General features: G+C 41.6%; 1 protein-coding gene across 3 annotated transcripts in view; it reads right to left on the bottom strand.

Moving 5' to 3' along the window:
• Positions 1-15573, bottom strand: part of LOC140468923 (SHC-transforming protein 1-like) — a 140558-nt gene extending 124985 nt beyond the window's left edge. Inside the window, exon 1 of one of the 3 annotated variants that reach the window (XM_072565035.1) lies at positions 7463-7480. In XM_072565035.1, the coding sequence (XP_072421136.1) occupies positions 7463-7465 (3 nt within the window). In that variant the 5' untranslated portion in view covers positions 7466-7480. Of the gene's footprint in view, positions 1-7102; positions 7120-7462; positions 7481-15529 lie in introns of those variants that run through there. The other 2 variants (XM_072565036.1, XM_072565037.1) reach the window with 2 other exon arrangements.
• Between the last annotated feature and the right edge of the window lie 240 nt (positions 15574-15813).

Below are 15813 nucleotides of genomic sequence, written 5' to 3' on the forward strand. Positions count from 1 at the left end.
CTATTTGGGGGTCTAGAATACAATCCCAATAAGGTGATCATCCCTTTCTTATTTTGCAGTTCCATCCAAATAATTTCCCTAGAAATATCCTCCCTAAGTACAGCAGTAACATCAGTGAGAGTCTATGGTTAAGCGCTGGTGGAAGTCCTGCCTCTCTATTTTTTCTTACCAAATGCTATAGAAAGGATAGAAAGGTGGGCAAGAGAGGAGAAGGAGTGGTGTTTTTGATAAGGGAAAGCATTACTGCTGCCAGTCCTGTCCATCCCTGATCCACATCTCTCTAATTGCTACGATATCCCAGTCTCATGTTCCTAACCATGCCTGGAGTTCATCTGCCTTCCCAGTTAGGCCTCCTGCATTGAAATAAATGTTGTTTAATTCATTAATCCTACCTTGTTCTCTGCTTTGTTCCTGCCTGCCCTGACTGTTTGACTTGCTCCTTTTCCCAACTGTACCAGTCTCAGATTGATCTCTTTCCTTACTATCTCCCTGGATCCCACCTCCCCCACCTTACTAGTTTAAATCCTCCTGAGCAGCTCTCTCGGGATTATATTATATTATATTATATATTGTATAGCTTGTATTATAGCAAATCTCCCTGCCAATACATTAGTCCCCTTCCAATTCAGGTGCAATCCTTCCTTCTTCTACCCCTGGAGAGATTCCAATGATCCAAAAATGTGAATCTTCTCCCATACACCAGCTCCTCAGCAATGCATTCATCTTCTCTTTCCTCCTATTCCTACCCTCACTAGCTCATTGCACTGGGGGTAATGCAGATATTACTGCCCTTGAGGACCCCCTTTTTAAATTCCTGCCTCACTTTCTATATCCTCCCTTCAGAATCTCATCCTTTTCCCTTCCTGTGTCATTAATTCCAAAGTGTACAATGACCTCCTGCTGGTCCCTCTCCCCTTTGAGAACATTCTGCATCCTCTCTGAGACATTCTTAATCCTGGCACCAGGGAGGCTACACACCATTCTGATTTCCCGCTACCAGCCGCAGAGGAGTCTGTCTGTGCCTCTGACAAGAGAGTCCCCTATCACAATCAATCACTTGGAACCTGACATTTCACACATTACATTAGAGCCATTCTCGGTACTAGGAACTTAATTGTTCAAGCTACATTCCCCTGAGAGTCCATTACTCCCTACATTTTCCAAAACAGCATACTTGTTTGAGATGGGGATAGCCATGGGAGATTCCTGCACCACCTGCCTTTCTCTCCAACTTCCTTCTATCTATCTGACAGTATCTGCAGTCTTTCTCCCTTCCTATAACTGCCAGCCATCACACCCCCTAGCGCCTGTAAATTCCTTATTGCTGCTCCAACCGATCCATGCGATCTGATAGGATTTCTCGGGCATTGGGACTGTTTCTAGGGAAGGTGAGACCCATACAAGCCAGATGATTTACACCTAGACAGGATTGGGATAAAAATTCTTGCAAGAAGATTGGCTAGTGCTATGGGCAGAGTTTGGTTTAGATTTGGCAGGGGAACGGGAATCTGAGGAAAGATTTGGCGCAGAGAATGGTAGGCATAAACTTAACAAATTACTCTGAAAAACAGGTACGCTTTCAACATTTAAAAGGCATCTGGATGGGCACACGAATATGAAGGGTTTAGAGGCCAAATGCAGGCAAATGGAACTAGATTAATTTAGGATCTCTAGTCGGTATGGATGAGTTGGACCAAAGGGTCTATTTCTGTGCTGTATGATGCAATGACTCTATCCCAAGAATATGGATCTGTCTGAAATTTTAGCACTTCCATCTTTCTTCCTCCCCTGCTGTAAAGCTGAGCATGGTGTTCCTAACTTGTCTCTGGTTGCAAAAAACAACTATTTTCCTTGGCAGCATCCAAATGGAATATCAATTATCACCAGACTCAGAGGACTCCTACTCTGATGATTTGATCTGCTCAGACTGCCAAGAGGTCACTCATGCTGCCTGTACACTTTTAACCTGCTGTGTGACCACCTCCGTAAATGTGCTATCCACATGGTCTTCGATCTCATGGATGTGCAACAGTAACACCAGCAGCCACTCAACGTCAAAACTCAGAACTCCAGCTTTTTCAGCAAGTGACATTTCTTGCAGATGTGCTCATGGTGAGTCCATGACTATATACATGCAGCAGGACTTACACTCCACCTGGCTGAGCTGAACTGCCATTCCTTAGTTTAAAAGAAACATTTATTACACTGAAGCTTACCAATGCTCATCAGTTTCTTCCCTTATAACAAAGTAAGAGCCAACTACAGGAGGCTGAAAGCAATCGAAAAAAAGGAGCACTTCCTCTATCCTCCTGATCAAATTCCCGAAACTCCCACTTCACTCTCTGAACATCCAAAGCGTCATTCAATGCAGACAAAGGGGCTGGGTCTGTGTTTGGGTCAGGTGCTGTTTGGAGAGTTGCTGCAGACTTGATGGACTGAACAGCCTCTTTCCACACTGTCGGGATTCTGTAATTCTATGACTCTAAGGCAGCACCAAAAGTGGTCTCTATTTACACTTCCTCAAAACACCTAACTTCAGCTTCTAAAAACTGGATTAAATTGTTAATTAAACTAATTCACTAGCTACAGCTTCTTTAAGAGCTATACATCACTATATTAAGGCTGCAATCAAACAAAACTTCTCTTAAAAAGTGTATTGTTTAGATAATTGCTAATTTAAAGAAAGAACTAGATTTCCAGTTAAAACATACATTTTGGGAATCTCACACTCTCCATCTCAAAAAGGTCAGGAAACAATTTTGATCACACAAGTATCCTATTTTTATTTCAGATCTCCATTGTCCACAGTACTTGCTTTCAAAGAAAATTGTTCAATGATTCTACTAGCGCCCAAGTTTTATCCTCCTAATACTCCATCTCCAAAATCAGCAAACGCTTGTTTCTCTGTATGCAAAGTCATTCCCTAAAGCATAATCACAAACTTGCCAATGTGTATTTTTAGCAACTTCAGCCTTTGGTGACTTCCTGAACAGCCAGTGGCTAACCAATTAGTGAGCTTAGTGTACCTCTCTGAGACAATATTGTGGGTCATAGTCACAGTGGGATGCTAACTGTAAATTACAGACAGAACACATCTGTTGATGAATCAGTCCCCTGCCTGTTCAGGACACACAGTCATTTATAATGTAGGCATTTCCTTCAAGTCTGAATTAACGTCCTCATTGACAAAACAATATTCAAGAGTGAGCAGTTCCCAGCTTTCCCTCTATCCTTATATTCACTTCTTTTGGAATTATTTGCTTAATTTTGCTTGTAAAGCTATTATAAATTCTGTTTCCAACATTTAAATAAAAAAAAAGTACTGGAGAAATGCAACAGGTCAGACAGCATCTATTGGAGAGAGAAGGTTAACTCTTTAAGTCAAAAGAATCATATTGGATTCAACATGTTCACTCTGTTTCCCTATCCACAGATCCTGCCAGACTGGCTGAGTTTGTCCAATATTTACTGTTTCTACTTCCAATACTGTTTCTGACAGGACTTTCCATGTCCTTACAGCCCTGCCCATTAAAAATTCACACATCGGTCTCTTTGTGATAATTTCATATCCTCAAATTACTAACCACAGGAAGCAGATTTCAAACTATGTCAAAACCTTTTGTAAATCTGAACACCTCTGTCAGAGCTATTTTAAATTGCAACGTGTGCAGGAGAACTAAAATCCTTCAAACTGAAACTGCAAGAGAAAGAGAATCAGAACAATTTTATTTTTAAAAAAACAGTTGTAGTTATAATTTTCCACTTTTTAAAAAAAATGTTGCTTCTGTCCAGTTAGGAGTACATGATTAAACATCTTTAAAAATGTTCAAGCAGAAAATTTTTGACACATTGCATTTATGCCAACATGGAACATTAGCAGTCACCTCTATGGGCATATGTAGTGGGAAAAGGGATACACCTGGGTAAAATTGTGCCTTGTTTTATTTTATATAACTGTTACTGACACCAACCCTCCCAGATTTATTCATTGAATTTTAAATTTCACCAGCTGACATACTGGGGATTTGAATCCATATCTGTAAAGTGTGGGCTTTTGGACCTGTAATTCAATGACATTACCTCTATATCACCATCTCCCCCTAAAATTGTGTCTTTGATCTTAGCTTTAAATTTTTTTCACCTGAATGAATTAAAGCCTTTGTTTGGGATGTTTTTTTACAAATTGAACACCTAATTTTCATTGTAATATCACAAGACAATTTCCATCACGTAAATATCCAGTGTTGGAATGATAAGATTGCTATCTAACAGTCACCCTTTAATATACCATCCATCGTCCCTGCCATTGTCTCAGTATATTTCTAGCTTTATGACCTTGCAGGACTAGTTACCACATCCATTGCCACAGTAGGTGATGTATGTCACTGATATTTCCCAGTAAAACCCCTGAAAATGAGGAAAGCTGATGCTGTTCTGATTTAAACCCAACTCACCCTCCATTAGTACAAGCTGGAAAATCTTTCAAAAATGTTTTGTTTTAAAAGTAGCAGGAGTAAAGGAAAACACAGATATCAAATCTGTCCATCTGTTCTGAAACTTGAACTCCTATTTTAAGATCCACATTTGTGGTTCTGTAGATTCAGTAATTGTCAAGACATTAGGCAGGAGCACTTCCAAGACAGATGCATCAGTACAGCTGACATATTCAACAATGGTGAAAGGGAGAAGTGACTGAGTGTTATGAAGAAAAACACCTCAAATTGAAACTCAAGAAGAAAGTGTATGACTGATTGTCTGTGCTGAACATAATCCCTTCAAAGAGGTGTCTGCTGTCAGGGTTGGATTTTTGTCCTGCGACATTCTTTTGGAAATTTGATTTTCTATAAACAACATAAAACAAGAATGCAAGTCTGCAGTGAAGTGATTAGGTAAGAGGCTTCAGATTCTTTCCATCAGTGACTTGACCAGGAATCATATGCACTCTTACCATCTGTCATTGTCATGAGTGGAAAAGAATTACACTTTAATTCTCAAACCCTTTCAGATGTGTTATGAAGCCCTTCACATCCTGGAGCATGTCATTCACACTCTCCAGGAATTCCAACTCAGAGGCAGGGGCAGTACTCACTGCAACACAAGACTTCCCCTAACACTTTGTAACTTTGTAAACTGTTCATTAATCTGAGTTTAAGTCCTTTACTGGGCTGACTTACTCTGAAGTGATAGTTTTAGGGCAGTCATTCACAATATAGAGCCACTACTATATAAAACAGAAGCGCTGGCATTAACACAATTTCTCTGCTAGAATGGTGGACAAGTAACAAATGACAGGCTGGCAAGGCAGCCATGCGACTTGAGGGACATTAACATTATATCCATTGAAAGAGGATAGCACCAAAAGGATATAGTGTGGGCAGAAGCCATGAGACAAAAAAAAAACATGGAGCAGCTGTGTGAGCAGAAAAACCTAAAGTTATTGAAGCAGGAAAATCTGTCAAAGGAATGATTTCATGATAAGGATTTCTGAAATGCTTAATACAATTTGCAGTATCTTCATAATGGATTCCCTTTGACTATGATGAGTTGATGGTAATACTGGACAAGTCAGATTCCAGAGTGAAACATAGCTTGATAGACCTTTATATTTGAAATTTGGTTACTGTGATGATATGTCATTGAACATATTCACAAGAGGCTGCCACTGTTAATAAAAAGAACATTATTTTTATTCTATAATAAACCAAAGCTATATCTAGAAAACAATTTAGTACAATCTTATTTAAAATGGTAAAAAGGAAGATTCGATCCTTTTTCCCAGCAATATCCTATACAGGCACACAACACCAGTGAAGTGTCAATCTTATCTTTGCTTTAAAACTTTTTACTCAACCAACAAGGTTGCAAGCAGTTCCTTCCAATAACTTCCTGTCCCTTCACCGGATGTGTCCCCGAGTCTCACAGGTGCAAGACTAACTCATTGACTTTTCTCACTTAATTCTAAGAAAAAAATCAAAAGGACTGATAAAACAGCTTTAGATTTCCTTTCACCAGTGGTGGCCGGATCAGTACCACAACTAAAAACTGCCCTTCTATTAGTATGAATCTTTTCTTCTGACTTGCAACATGCTTCTCTCCAACTGGACTTATTTCTGCCTCTGCCTCTGCCTCTGGCTCTCTCTCTTTCTCTGGGTCATAAAAGTTCAAGTCAACAATAAGCAGTAATAATCTCACCAGAGAGTTTCTTGAGTCATTTAGCTTAAGTCACATGATTTCTGTCTCCATCTCACTGTTCAAAATAACTTTGATCTTCACAGCACTGAAAATCAAAAATCCATTTACATCAACTTTAGAATTCAAGCTTCCAAATAAAAATAATAATATATTACAAGCCTTCAGCACAGTTAGTGATATTTTTCCTGTGATCAATGTGGATAACGGAAATGGAATGAATTTACTCTATTCACCTGAATGAAACTGCCTCCTTAAGAAATTATATTACAAATCCAAGCTGGTGGATAGGAGTCCACTGACTTCAACATCTGTGTTCATGAATACTGTCTCAGCATATGAACCATTTGCCCAGCATTGAGAGTTTGTAACTTTCCCTGGCTCCTCTCTGGACCTTCAAACTTGAGATTCCTCATATCTCATCCTCTTCATACTTGAGATCATTCTTCCAATGAATGCTTACTTTTGGACAGTAGTTGCGACCACGGCTGAAGGCAAATTCTGGGGTTCATGTGCTTTCTAAGGCTTTGGGAAAATTGCTTTAGACCCTGTGTTAAACAATCCCAGTACATGCCTAATATTTCATTAAGCTGTCAACTCTTCCAGACATTGAAGGTAATGCATCAATTATTACTTTCTCAATGTCCTCAATGTTATTTCAATGCCATTTATTGTACTCTAAGTGGTATATTAACCAAAATAAATTGGCAGCATAAACCTATTTTGCAAAAGCATGAGCAGTCACAAATAAAATAAAAATCCTGCAGAAATGGGATCTAATATATCCAAAAGCTATGATGATCTGCAGTGTTTCTGAACAAAGAAAGATGATTCACTTCTACTGTGTGAGCATTTGCATAAATATTGCAGAACTTTTTCAAAATCAAATTCCAGAATAACATTCATGACTTACTGTACAAAGATCAGTTCCACAGTTAGCAGAATAAACGCTGAGTTAGCTGTGATGGGATATTTGTTAATTCCCAGTCTCAGATATTTGCTTTTATCCTATTCAAAAGGAAAGTGATTGAGCATAGGGCAGTCCATGTTCACGAGCAACAAACAGCTGCATGCAGTATACAGTAACAGATCAGGAAATTGTGTGGGACTGCTTTTTTTTTTGCGAAATAAGGCACATCAAGCTGTTCTAAAAGCACAGGAAATAATTTTGTAAGTTCCTTCAGAAACACTGCAACCTATAAAAATATAGGTTTTGCCAAAATAAATACAGTGTAATTCATACATATTGTAAAAAATATATATCAGGCTTTACCATCAGCGGTGAGTCCTTGTTTATCAAGTCTGTTTTCCAATTTTTTCAAATACTGCAGCTGAGAAAACACCTCAGCTTTCTGAAATGCATATTCTTTAGACTTTCTAAATGGCCCAGTTGATTATTTTGTTGCCTACTCAGGATTGTATTCCATTTACCAGGATATGACTAGTGGGTTCCCCTGGGCTCCAAACCAGGGGCCTCATCCACAGGATTAGATGGAGGAATAAAAGGTTATATATGTTAGTGTACTGATGATAATAAGTCAGATTGCGCAGTCAGAAAGACAAAATGTGGGGAACTTTAAAATCATCCTCTTTGGGCATAAAGAGGCGAGATTTTCCAGCTGGTAGTAACTCTAGAAAAATTATATTTGGAGATCCAAATATAGAAATAAATAAGGCTTGTACTGATCACTGTGAAAAGAAGACCATGAGACATTTAGCTTATTGAGTCTGCTCTGTCATTCAATGAGATCATGGCTAATTGGATAATCTTCAACTCCTCTTCCCTGTCTATTCCTGTAATCCTGATTCCTTTACTGGTTAGAAATCTGTTTAGATTACTAAAGGGCAGAAACAGGCCATTGGGCCCAACCAATCTGCACTGACCCTCTGAAGAGTAATCCACCCTGACCCATTTCCCTCTGACTAATGCACCTAGCACTATGGGCAATTTACCTAGCCTGCACATCTTTGGACTGTGGGAGGAAACCAGAGCAAACCCACACAGACACTGGGAGAATGTGCAAACTCCACACAGACACTCACCCAAGGCTGGAATTGAACTTGGGACCCTGGTGCTGTGAGGCAGCAGTGCTAACTTCTGAGCCAGTGTGCCACCCCACTGATCTCAGCTTTGATTATACTTAGTCACCCATCCTTGTCAGCCCTCTATAGTAAAGGATTCCACCTTCACCACCCTCAGAGAGAGTCATCACGATGTGTAATAATTCATGCAGGAAATGCAGCTGCCATTGTTATCTAGCCCCAGCTCCCACAGCACTATGGGTCATGACTGGATCACAGGTTTTATGTTGATTAAAGGATTGGTATTGGTCAGGACACCTGGGATAACTGCTGTTGTTCTGCGAAGTAATGCCATGGGATCTTTTACATCTCCCAGAGCAAGCAGATGGGACTTTGTTTACTGTTTCAACCAAAAGATGGCACCTTCAACACTGCGGCACTCCCTTGGCCCTGCAGGTAAGTGTCAGCCTTGATTCTTACTCTAGTCCTGGAATGTAAATTGAACTTAGAATTCAGTAACTTTGAGAATGCTACTAACAGAGCCATAGCTCAAAGAAAATCACTGGAAGCAGATGGACAGGAGCAATTTTAAAAAAAAAGAAATCTAATGGAATGATTCACATTTATCCAAACTGGTCAGAATCAAAAAAGGTGAAAATTAAGTTACGTTCGGATTAGTGCAGTTAGCTCCAACGCTGAACCAGAGGTAGGATATATTGACCTTGGAGGAAGATTGATACCAAATCATCAGCTTAATTCTGAGCATGAGAGGATTAAAAGTGGAGGTGGGTTGCGTAGATTAGGGCTTGTCTTTGCTTGAGTATATGAGAGTGATCTAACTGAGACAGTAAATGGAGTTAAACTATTTCCTCTGGCAACAAGTTCAGCACAGGGAGAGTAACCTTAAAATTAGAACTGGGCTGTTCTGGAGTGATATCAAGAAACACTTTGCTATACAAAGTGAAAATCTGGAGCCTTTCTTAGACAAAAAGCTGATGAGTCACAGTCAGTTGAAAATTTAAAAACTGATTTTTGTCAGGCAAAAGTAAGAATTGTTTCTAACTAAATATTAGGAAGACCAAAGTCTTTCGTCGCGTGCCCCCCTCCCAACGCCCCCACCTCCCGCGTCCATCACAACCTCTACTCCTTAGCAAATATTCCAGTCTCTCAGCATGGAACTGCTTAAGGTTGAACCAACCTGTTTGTAGCCTTGACCTGCAGATGAACTCCTGACTATATATTTGCACCATATGTAAAATGGCCTGTTTGCACCTCTATAACAATGTCCAACTCCAGCCTTACCTTAGCTCACCAGCTGTTGGAATTGCCATACATTCCTTTGATGCCACTGGATCTGAATATTTCAACTTACCCATGCAGAGCTTCCATCTCCCTGAAAGCCATCTGAAACTGTGCTTGTGATCAACATTGACTCCCTGGACACAACCTATATTCAGGACGCCAAACACGCCCTCCGCCTCCTCCAAGACTTTTGTTTCCCTGAACCCCAGTGCCTTATCTTCACCTTGGACATCCAGTCCCTGTACACATCTATCTGCCATGACAAAGACCTCCAAGCTCTCCATTTTTTCCTCTCACACCAATCCACTGACACTCTCATCCACCTGGCTGAACTGGTCCTCACCCTCAACAACTTCTCCTTCCAATCCTCCCACTTCCTCCAGACCAAAGGGGTAGCCATGGGCACCCGCATGGGCCCCAGCTCTGCCTGCATCTTTGTCAGATACGTGGAACAATCCGTCTTCCACAGCTACACTGGCACCATTCCCCACCTTTTCCTCCACTACATCAATGACTGTATCAGCACTAACTCGTGCCCTCACAAGGAGGTTCAACAGTTCATCAACTTCATCAACACCTACCACTCTGACCTCAAGTTCACTTGGACCATCTCAGACACCTCCTTCCCCTGTCTAGACCTCTCCAGCTCCATTTCTGGAAACCGACTCAACACTGACATCCAATACAAACCTACCAACTCCGACTACACCACCTCCCACCCTGCCTCCTGTAAAATGCTATCCCTTAATTCCAATTCCTCTGACTCTACCAAATCTGCTCCCAGGAGACCCAATTCCACCACAGAACACACCAGATGGCCTTCATCTTCAAAGACCACAATTTCCCCTCCCACGTGATCAAAAATGCCCTCCAGTGCATCTCCTCTACTTCTTGCATCTCCGCGCTTGAACTCCACCCCTCCAATCACGAGAAGGACAGAACCCTCCTGGTCTTCACCTGCCATGCCACCAACCTCCAGATACAACACATCATCCTCTGCCATTTCTGCCACCTAAAAACAGACCCCACCATCAAATATATATTTCCCTCCCCAACTCATCTACATTTCGAGGAGACCATTCCCTCCGCAACTCTCTTGTCAGGTCCATGCACCCCCACCAATCCACCCTCCCCTCCTGGCACCTTGCTCTGCCATTGCAATACGTGCAAAACCTGCGCCCACACCTCCCACCCTCACTTCCCAAAGTCCCCAAGGATCCTTCCACTTCCAACAGAAATTTACCAGTACTTCCACACACGTCATCTACAGCATCTATTGTTTCCAATGTGGTCTCCTCTACACTGGGGAGACATGATGCTGACTTGCAGATAGTTTCAGAGAACATCTCTGGGACACCCGCACTGACCAACCCCATCGTCCCGTGGCTGAACACTTTAACTCCCCCTCCCACTCCACCAAAGACGTGCAGATCCTGGGCCTCCTCTATTGCCAAAACCTAACCACCCAACACCTGGAGGAAGAACGCCTCAACTTCCGCCTTGGGACCTTCCAACCACACAGGATCAATGTGGATTTCACCAGTTTCCTCATTTCCCATCCCCCCCCCCCCCACCTTCTCCCAGTCCCAACTTTCCAACTCGGCACCACCCTCTTGAACGGTCCTACGTGTCTACCTTCCTCCCCACCTATCTGCTCCACCCTCCTTTCTGACCTATCACCTTCACCCCCACCTTCATCTATCTACCGTTTTCTAAGCTACCTTCCCCCCAGTCCCTCCTCCTCCCATTTATCTCTCAGCCTCCATGGCCCACAAGCCTCATTCCTGGTGAAGGACTTATGCCCGAAACGTCGATTCTCCTGCTCCTCGGATGCTGCCTGACTGGCTGTGCTTTTCCAGCACCACACTCTTTGACTCCCTGGAGTTATATTTAATATTCTTTTCAAAGCTCTTCTGCCACTCCCACCCATCTCACCAGTCTTTCTTATCTCCCTAGTATTGATACTCCTCTGAGTCTTGATTCTAAGTGATCCCAGATTTTAAATGTAGTGGTGAATGTTCTTCATTTTGGGGATGATGTCTACTCAGGGTCATGAGCTTTTTCTGTAGGTCTTCATAGAGTCATAGAGATGTACAGCATGGAAACAGACCCTTCGGTCCAACCCGTCCATGCCGACCAGATATCCCAACCCAATCTAGTCCCACCTGCTAGCACTTCATCTGACAGGGCAGGATGATTTTCCACCCAGCGATCTTTGGCTACTTAGGACAGGTTGTCCCATGAGGTAGTCAGATCTGGAGTACAGGATTTCTGCCCTGTTCTTTACTTCTCTGCCATTGCTCTGCCTCAAAATTAAGGTGCTGTGATCAATGGTTTACATAGCTCAATGGGCAAGTTGATGCCATTTTGGATAATTGTGACAAGCTTCCTCACAGTCATTACTGTCAAGACTATCTGAGAGTTGAGAAAACAGGATCTGGTTATAGGAAGATACTTTTCTGCCATCCAGAAAGGGCCAGGTCCATTAAAATGGATTTTGCAGCTTTTTGTTTTACAAATGCTTGTGTATCTGGCTTTAAGCAAACAGTGGCATTTATTCAATAGTCCTCTGATTGAATCTGAAGGATGCAGCAGAAGCATTAATGATGCAAATAACATCCCTTATGTTTTGCTGAGCATCTTCTGAACTCCCAATCTCTACCACCTAAAAGGACCAGGGCAGCCAGACACATGAGAACACTACTGCATGCAGGTTTCCCTTCAAGTCATATTCACACTTTGCTGACTTGGAAGTCGCCATTTCTTCACTGTCCCTGAGTCAAATTTCTAGAATTTCCTCCCAAGCAGCATTCTGGATGTTCCTACACACCAAGGACGACAACAGTTCAAAAACACAACCCACCTTCTCCAGGGCAGTTGGGGATGGACAATAAACGCTGGCCCAGCTAGTGATGCCTGTATCCCTTGAGCGAATAAAACAAAATGACCCACCACCCAGATCTCACTGCAATATAGGAGCATGTTTTCTTCAACACAATTTTGCAATTGCTTTGTGATGATATGACTCATCACTGGCTTCATTGTCTATTTAGCTGCCTGGGCCCTAAGCTCAGGAATTCCCTCCCAAAGTCTTTCCTCTCACACTTTTTCTTTCTTTAAGACATTTCTCAAAATCCAACTCTTTGACCAATTACTAATACTGTACATTCTTAAGTCACTTTGTGTTAAATGTTCTTTGACAATGATCCTGTTAAAAACTCTGGGAAGTTTTACTACATTAAAGACAGTATGTTATTACAAGCTGTTGCTGTTACTGGCATTAACGCTCCAAATGGTCTCTTACATGATTTTTCAGATAATTCTGCAAGCAAATTATTCTTCCACATATGCTTATCTGGGCTCCACTCAAATGCATCCATGCTATTCACCTCAACTAATCCTTGTGGTAGTAATTTCCACATTCCTACTCCATATTATTTACTGTCTTGTATACTAGTAACAATGGCATTAATTGTACTAACAATCTATCTTTTTTAAAAAATCAACAATATGTCAAGGGGCTCTCACTTTACATGTGGCTTTCACTGACAAGAAAGAGGAAAGCCAGATAGAGGAGATTTTAAAAGCTTTGAAAACACACTTTGGATCCCATATTAACATTATTTATGGACAGTTTGTGTTTAACATCAGAGCTTAGGGGAGAGGGAAAGACTATTGATCAGTATAGGGCCACACTGCTAGATCTAACTGAATCGTGAATTTGGACATGAAAGATGATCTCATCAGCATTAGGGTTATCTTACTGTAAGCGGGATTCTACTCTACTGAGAAAGGAGAGATCTATTCTCAAGAAAACTATCAAAACATGCAGAACCTCTGAAATAGTCAACCAAATGCTCAACGCTGATTAATGTGACAGTAAATATTTGCATCACTCTGAAAGACATTCCAGGCTGAACAAGAACAACAAATCGAAAAATTAGTAAGAAATATTTACAGAAAAGCCAGCAGAAAATCAAAGGCCAGAGGGTGGGATATAAATACTGGGGAGGACATCATAGAAAGAAAAGGAGAGTACGCCCAACATGGATAATGCAATGCCTTAATTACTGAGGCTGAATTACTTTGATTAGATTAGATTAGATTACTTACAGTGTGGAAACAGGCCCTTCGGCCCAACAAGTCCACACCGCCCCGCCGAAGCGTAACCCACCCATACCCCTACATCTACATCTACCCCTTACCTAACACTACAGGCAATTTAGCATGGCCAATTCACCTGACCTGCACATCTTTGGACTGTGGGAGGAAACCGGAGCACCCGGAGGAAACCCACGCAGACACGGGGAGAACGTGCAAACTCCACACAGTCAGTCGCCTGAGGCAGGAATTGAACCCGGGTCTCCGGCGCTGTGAGGCAGCAGTGCTAACCACTGTGCCACCGTGCCGCCCACCGCTTGCAAGTGTTTAGCTAGAAAGAAGCAGAGCTAGAAATATGGCTATTGGGGAAGTGCCAGCTGATGATTCAGATATATATTTTCACACATTCCCATTTGGAACACAGTTTATAATTGCACCTTCTCATTCCCTGGGAGCACGTATCAGCACAGATACCTGATCCCACTGATACTGCGAATTATGGCATAGGACGGACTTTTTATTTTCAAAGTCATTCGTTCGTGCAATGTAACTGGTTGTGCCACACCTAACCTGGGAATATTTGATGCTCACTGTGGAGGTCTGACTTTCTAATCCCACACACGGCCTTGCCAGAGCCAGCTGCTCATGGTTTCCCCTCCTGTCATTTGACGGTCCCTATTGGAATGAGTACAAAGAGTCTTAACCCTGGGGCAACATAAAAGAAGTGTTCTGTTCCGCTGCATTCGTCAAGGGGTTTAACTGGGAGCCAATATCAATTGTCGAGAACAGGATGAGGGTAAATCGAGCTCAGTGTGAATTGCAACATGATCAGCTTATTTCCAGATGACTACAATAAAATTCATCACCCACATGATTAATGAACACGTCAGTTAAGAAGTTCCAATTTTCTAGGCATTGCAGGTACAGAATGCACATCACTGTTTCTGATTGCATCTGATTCTATCAAGTGCTTGTATCAGCCACAGTACATGTTGAAATATTGGCTCAGGTCGCAGTGGGGCACAAAGACTGACTGCTCAGACTTCCCGCATGAATAGTTCCATACCTCAGTTACATTGCTGGAAAAATGGCTCCTCAAATGACACCCTTGAGAAGGAATGCAGTAGGGCAGCACTTTAACTGTACCTGGAGGCAAGCTTCAAATAATCAGGAACATAAGAGAGCTATAAATACTTCACTGAGTAAACAAAAAAGATGAAGCAAAAAAGATAGAGATGAATCCCTCTATGGCAGGAATGGAGAGAGAGGGAGTGCAGACCTTAGCCTTATCCTCATCTCACTGGGGGAGGGGCAGCAGTTCCAGGCAGTATCTGCATTTGGTGAGTTGAAATAATAATGCTTACTTCATACAATTAATGTGTCAAATTTGATGCAAAAGTTAATTAATTAACACGGAACAAAATTCAGAGATCTCTTCCATTATTTTCTCTGGCTTGACTGCCCTTTTGGACTGGAAGCAAATGAAGTTCCTCTGAGATTTTAATGGATCTTCCCTTTAGTTCGGAGCAGTAACCATGTTCATTTTGTGCTCATTATTGGCACCACTTTGTCAATCCTGGTGTTATTTTGAAGTTGTACAATGTATTTGATACCCAAGAAAACTGAGCTAAATAGATGGTGATGGGCAGCCTCACTTTTCAGCTTTGCTGGTCTAAGTGAAGCCTGTAAATCCCCACATTAACAAATCACAGCCACAAGTGTGGCGGGGTCTAGTGGAGAATGTACGAGAAGCATGAAGTGGAGCTGCCAGTTTCAGAATGCTGCTAGAGAACAACCGATGACACTGATAGCTTGCAAAAACATGCTCAACGTTTGCCAATCAAGTGCATTAATTGACAAAAGACAAATGCTCAGGGTACAGCTTGAATTCTTTTCAAAGATAAGTTCTACTTACGCACAAAATGATTTTTCTTCAACTTTCAGTAAGACCAAACGACTGCAGCATGCAACCCGTATGAGATGAAAGAGGAACTTGGTGTTGAATAACTATGCAGTATGTTATAAACAGAAAAAAGGAGGAAGTAATGAGAGTAATATCTAGAAATGTATTTTAAAATTATTACTGTTTTTCTTTGTTACTAGGTTGCATTGCCCTGCATAGACACTTATTATTGAAGTAGTAACTATCTATTAATTTCCAACAGTACTAAAAATATGAAATGCATTTGACTATTGACC

This window comes from Chiloscyllium punctatum, chromosome 48 (genome assembly GCF_047496795.1).
Source record: "Chiloscyllium punctatum isolate Juve2018m chromosome 48, sChiPun1.3, whole genome shotgun sequence".
Lineage (NCBI taxonomy): Eukaryota > Metazoa > Chordata > Chondrichthyes > Orectolobiformes > Hemiscylliidae > Chiloscyllium > Chiloscyllium punctatum.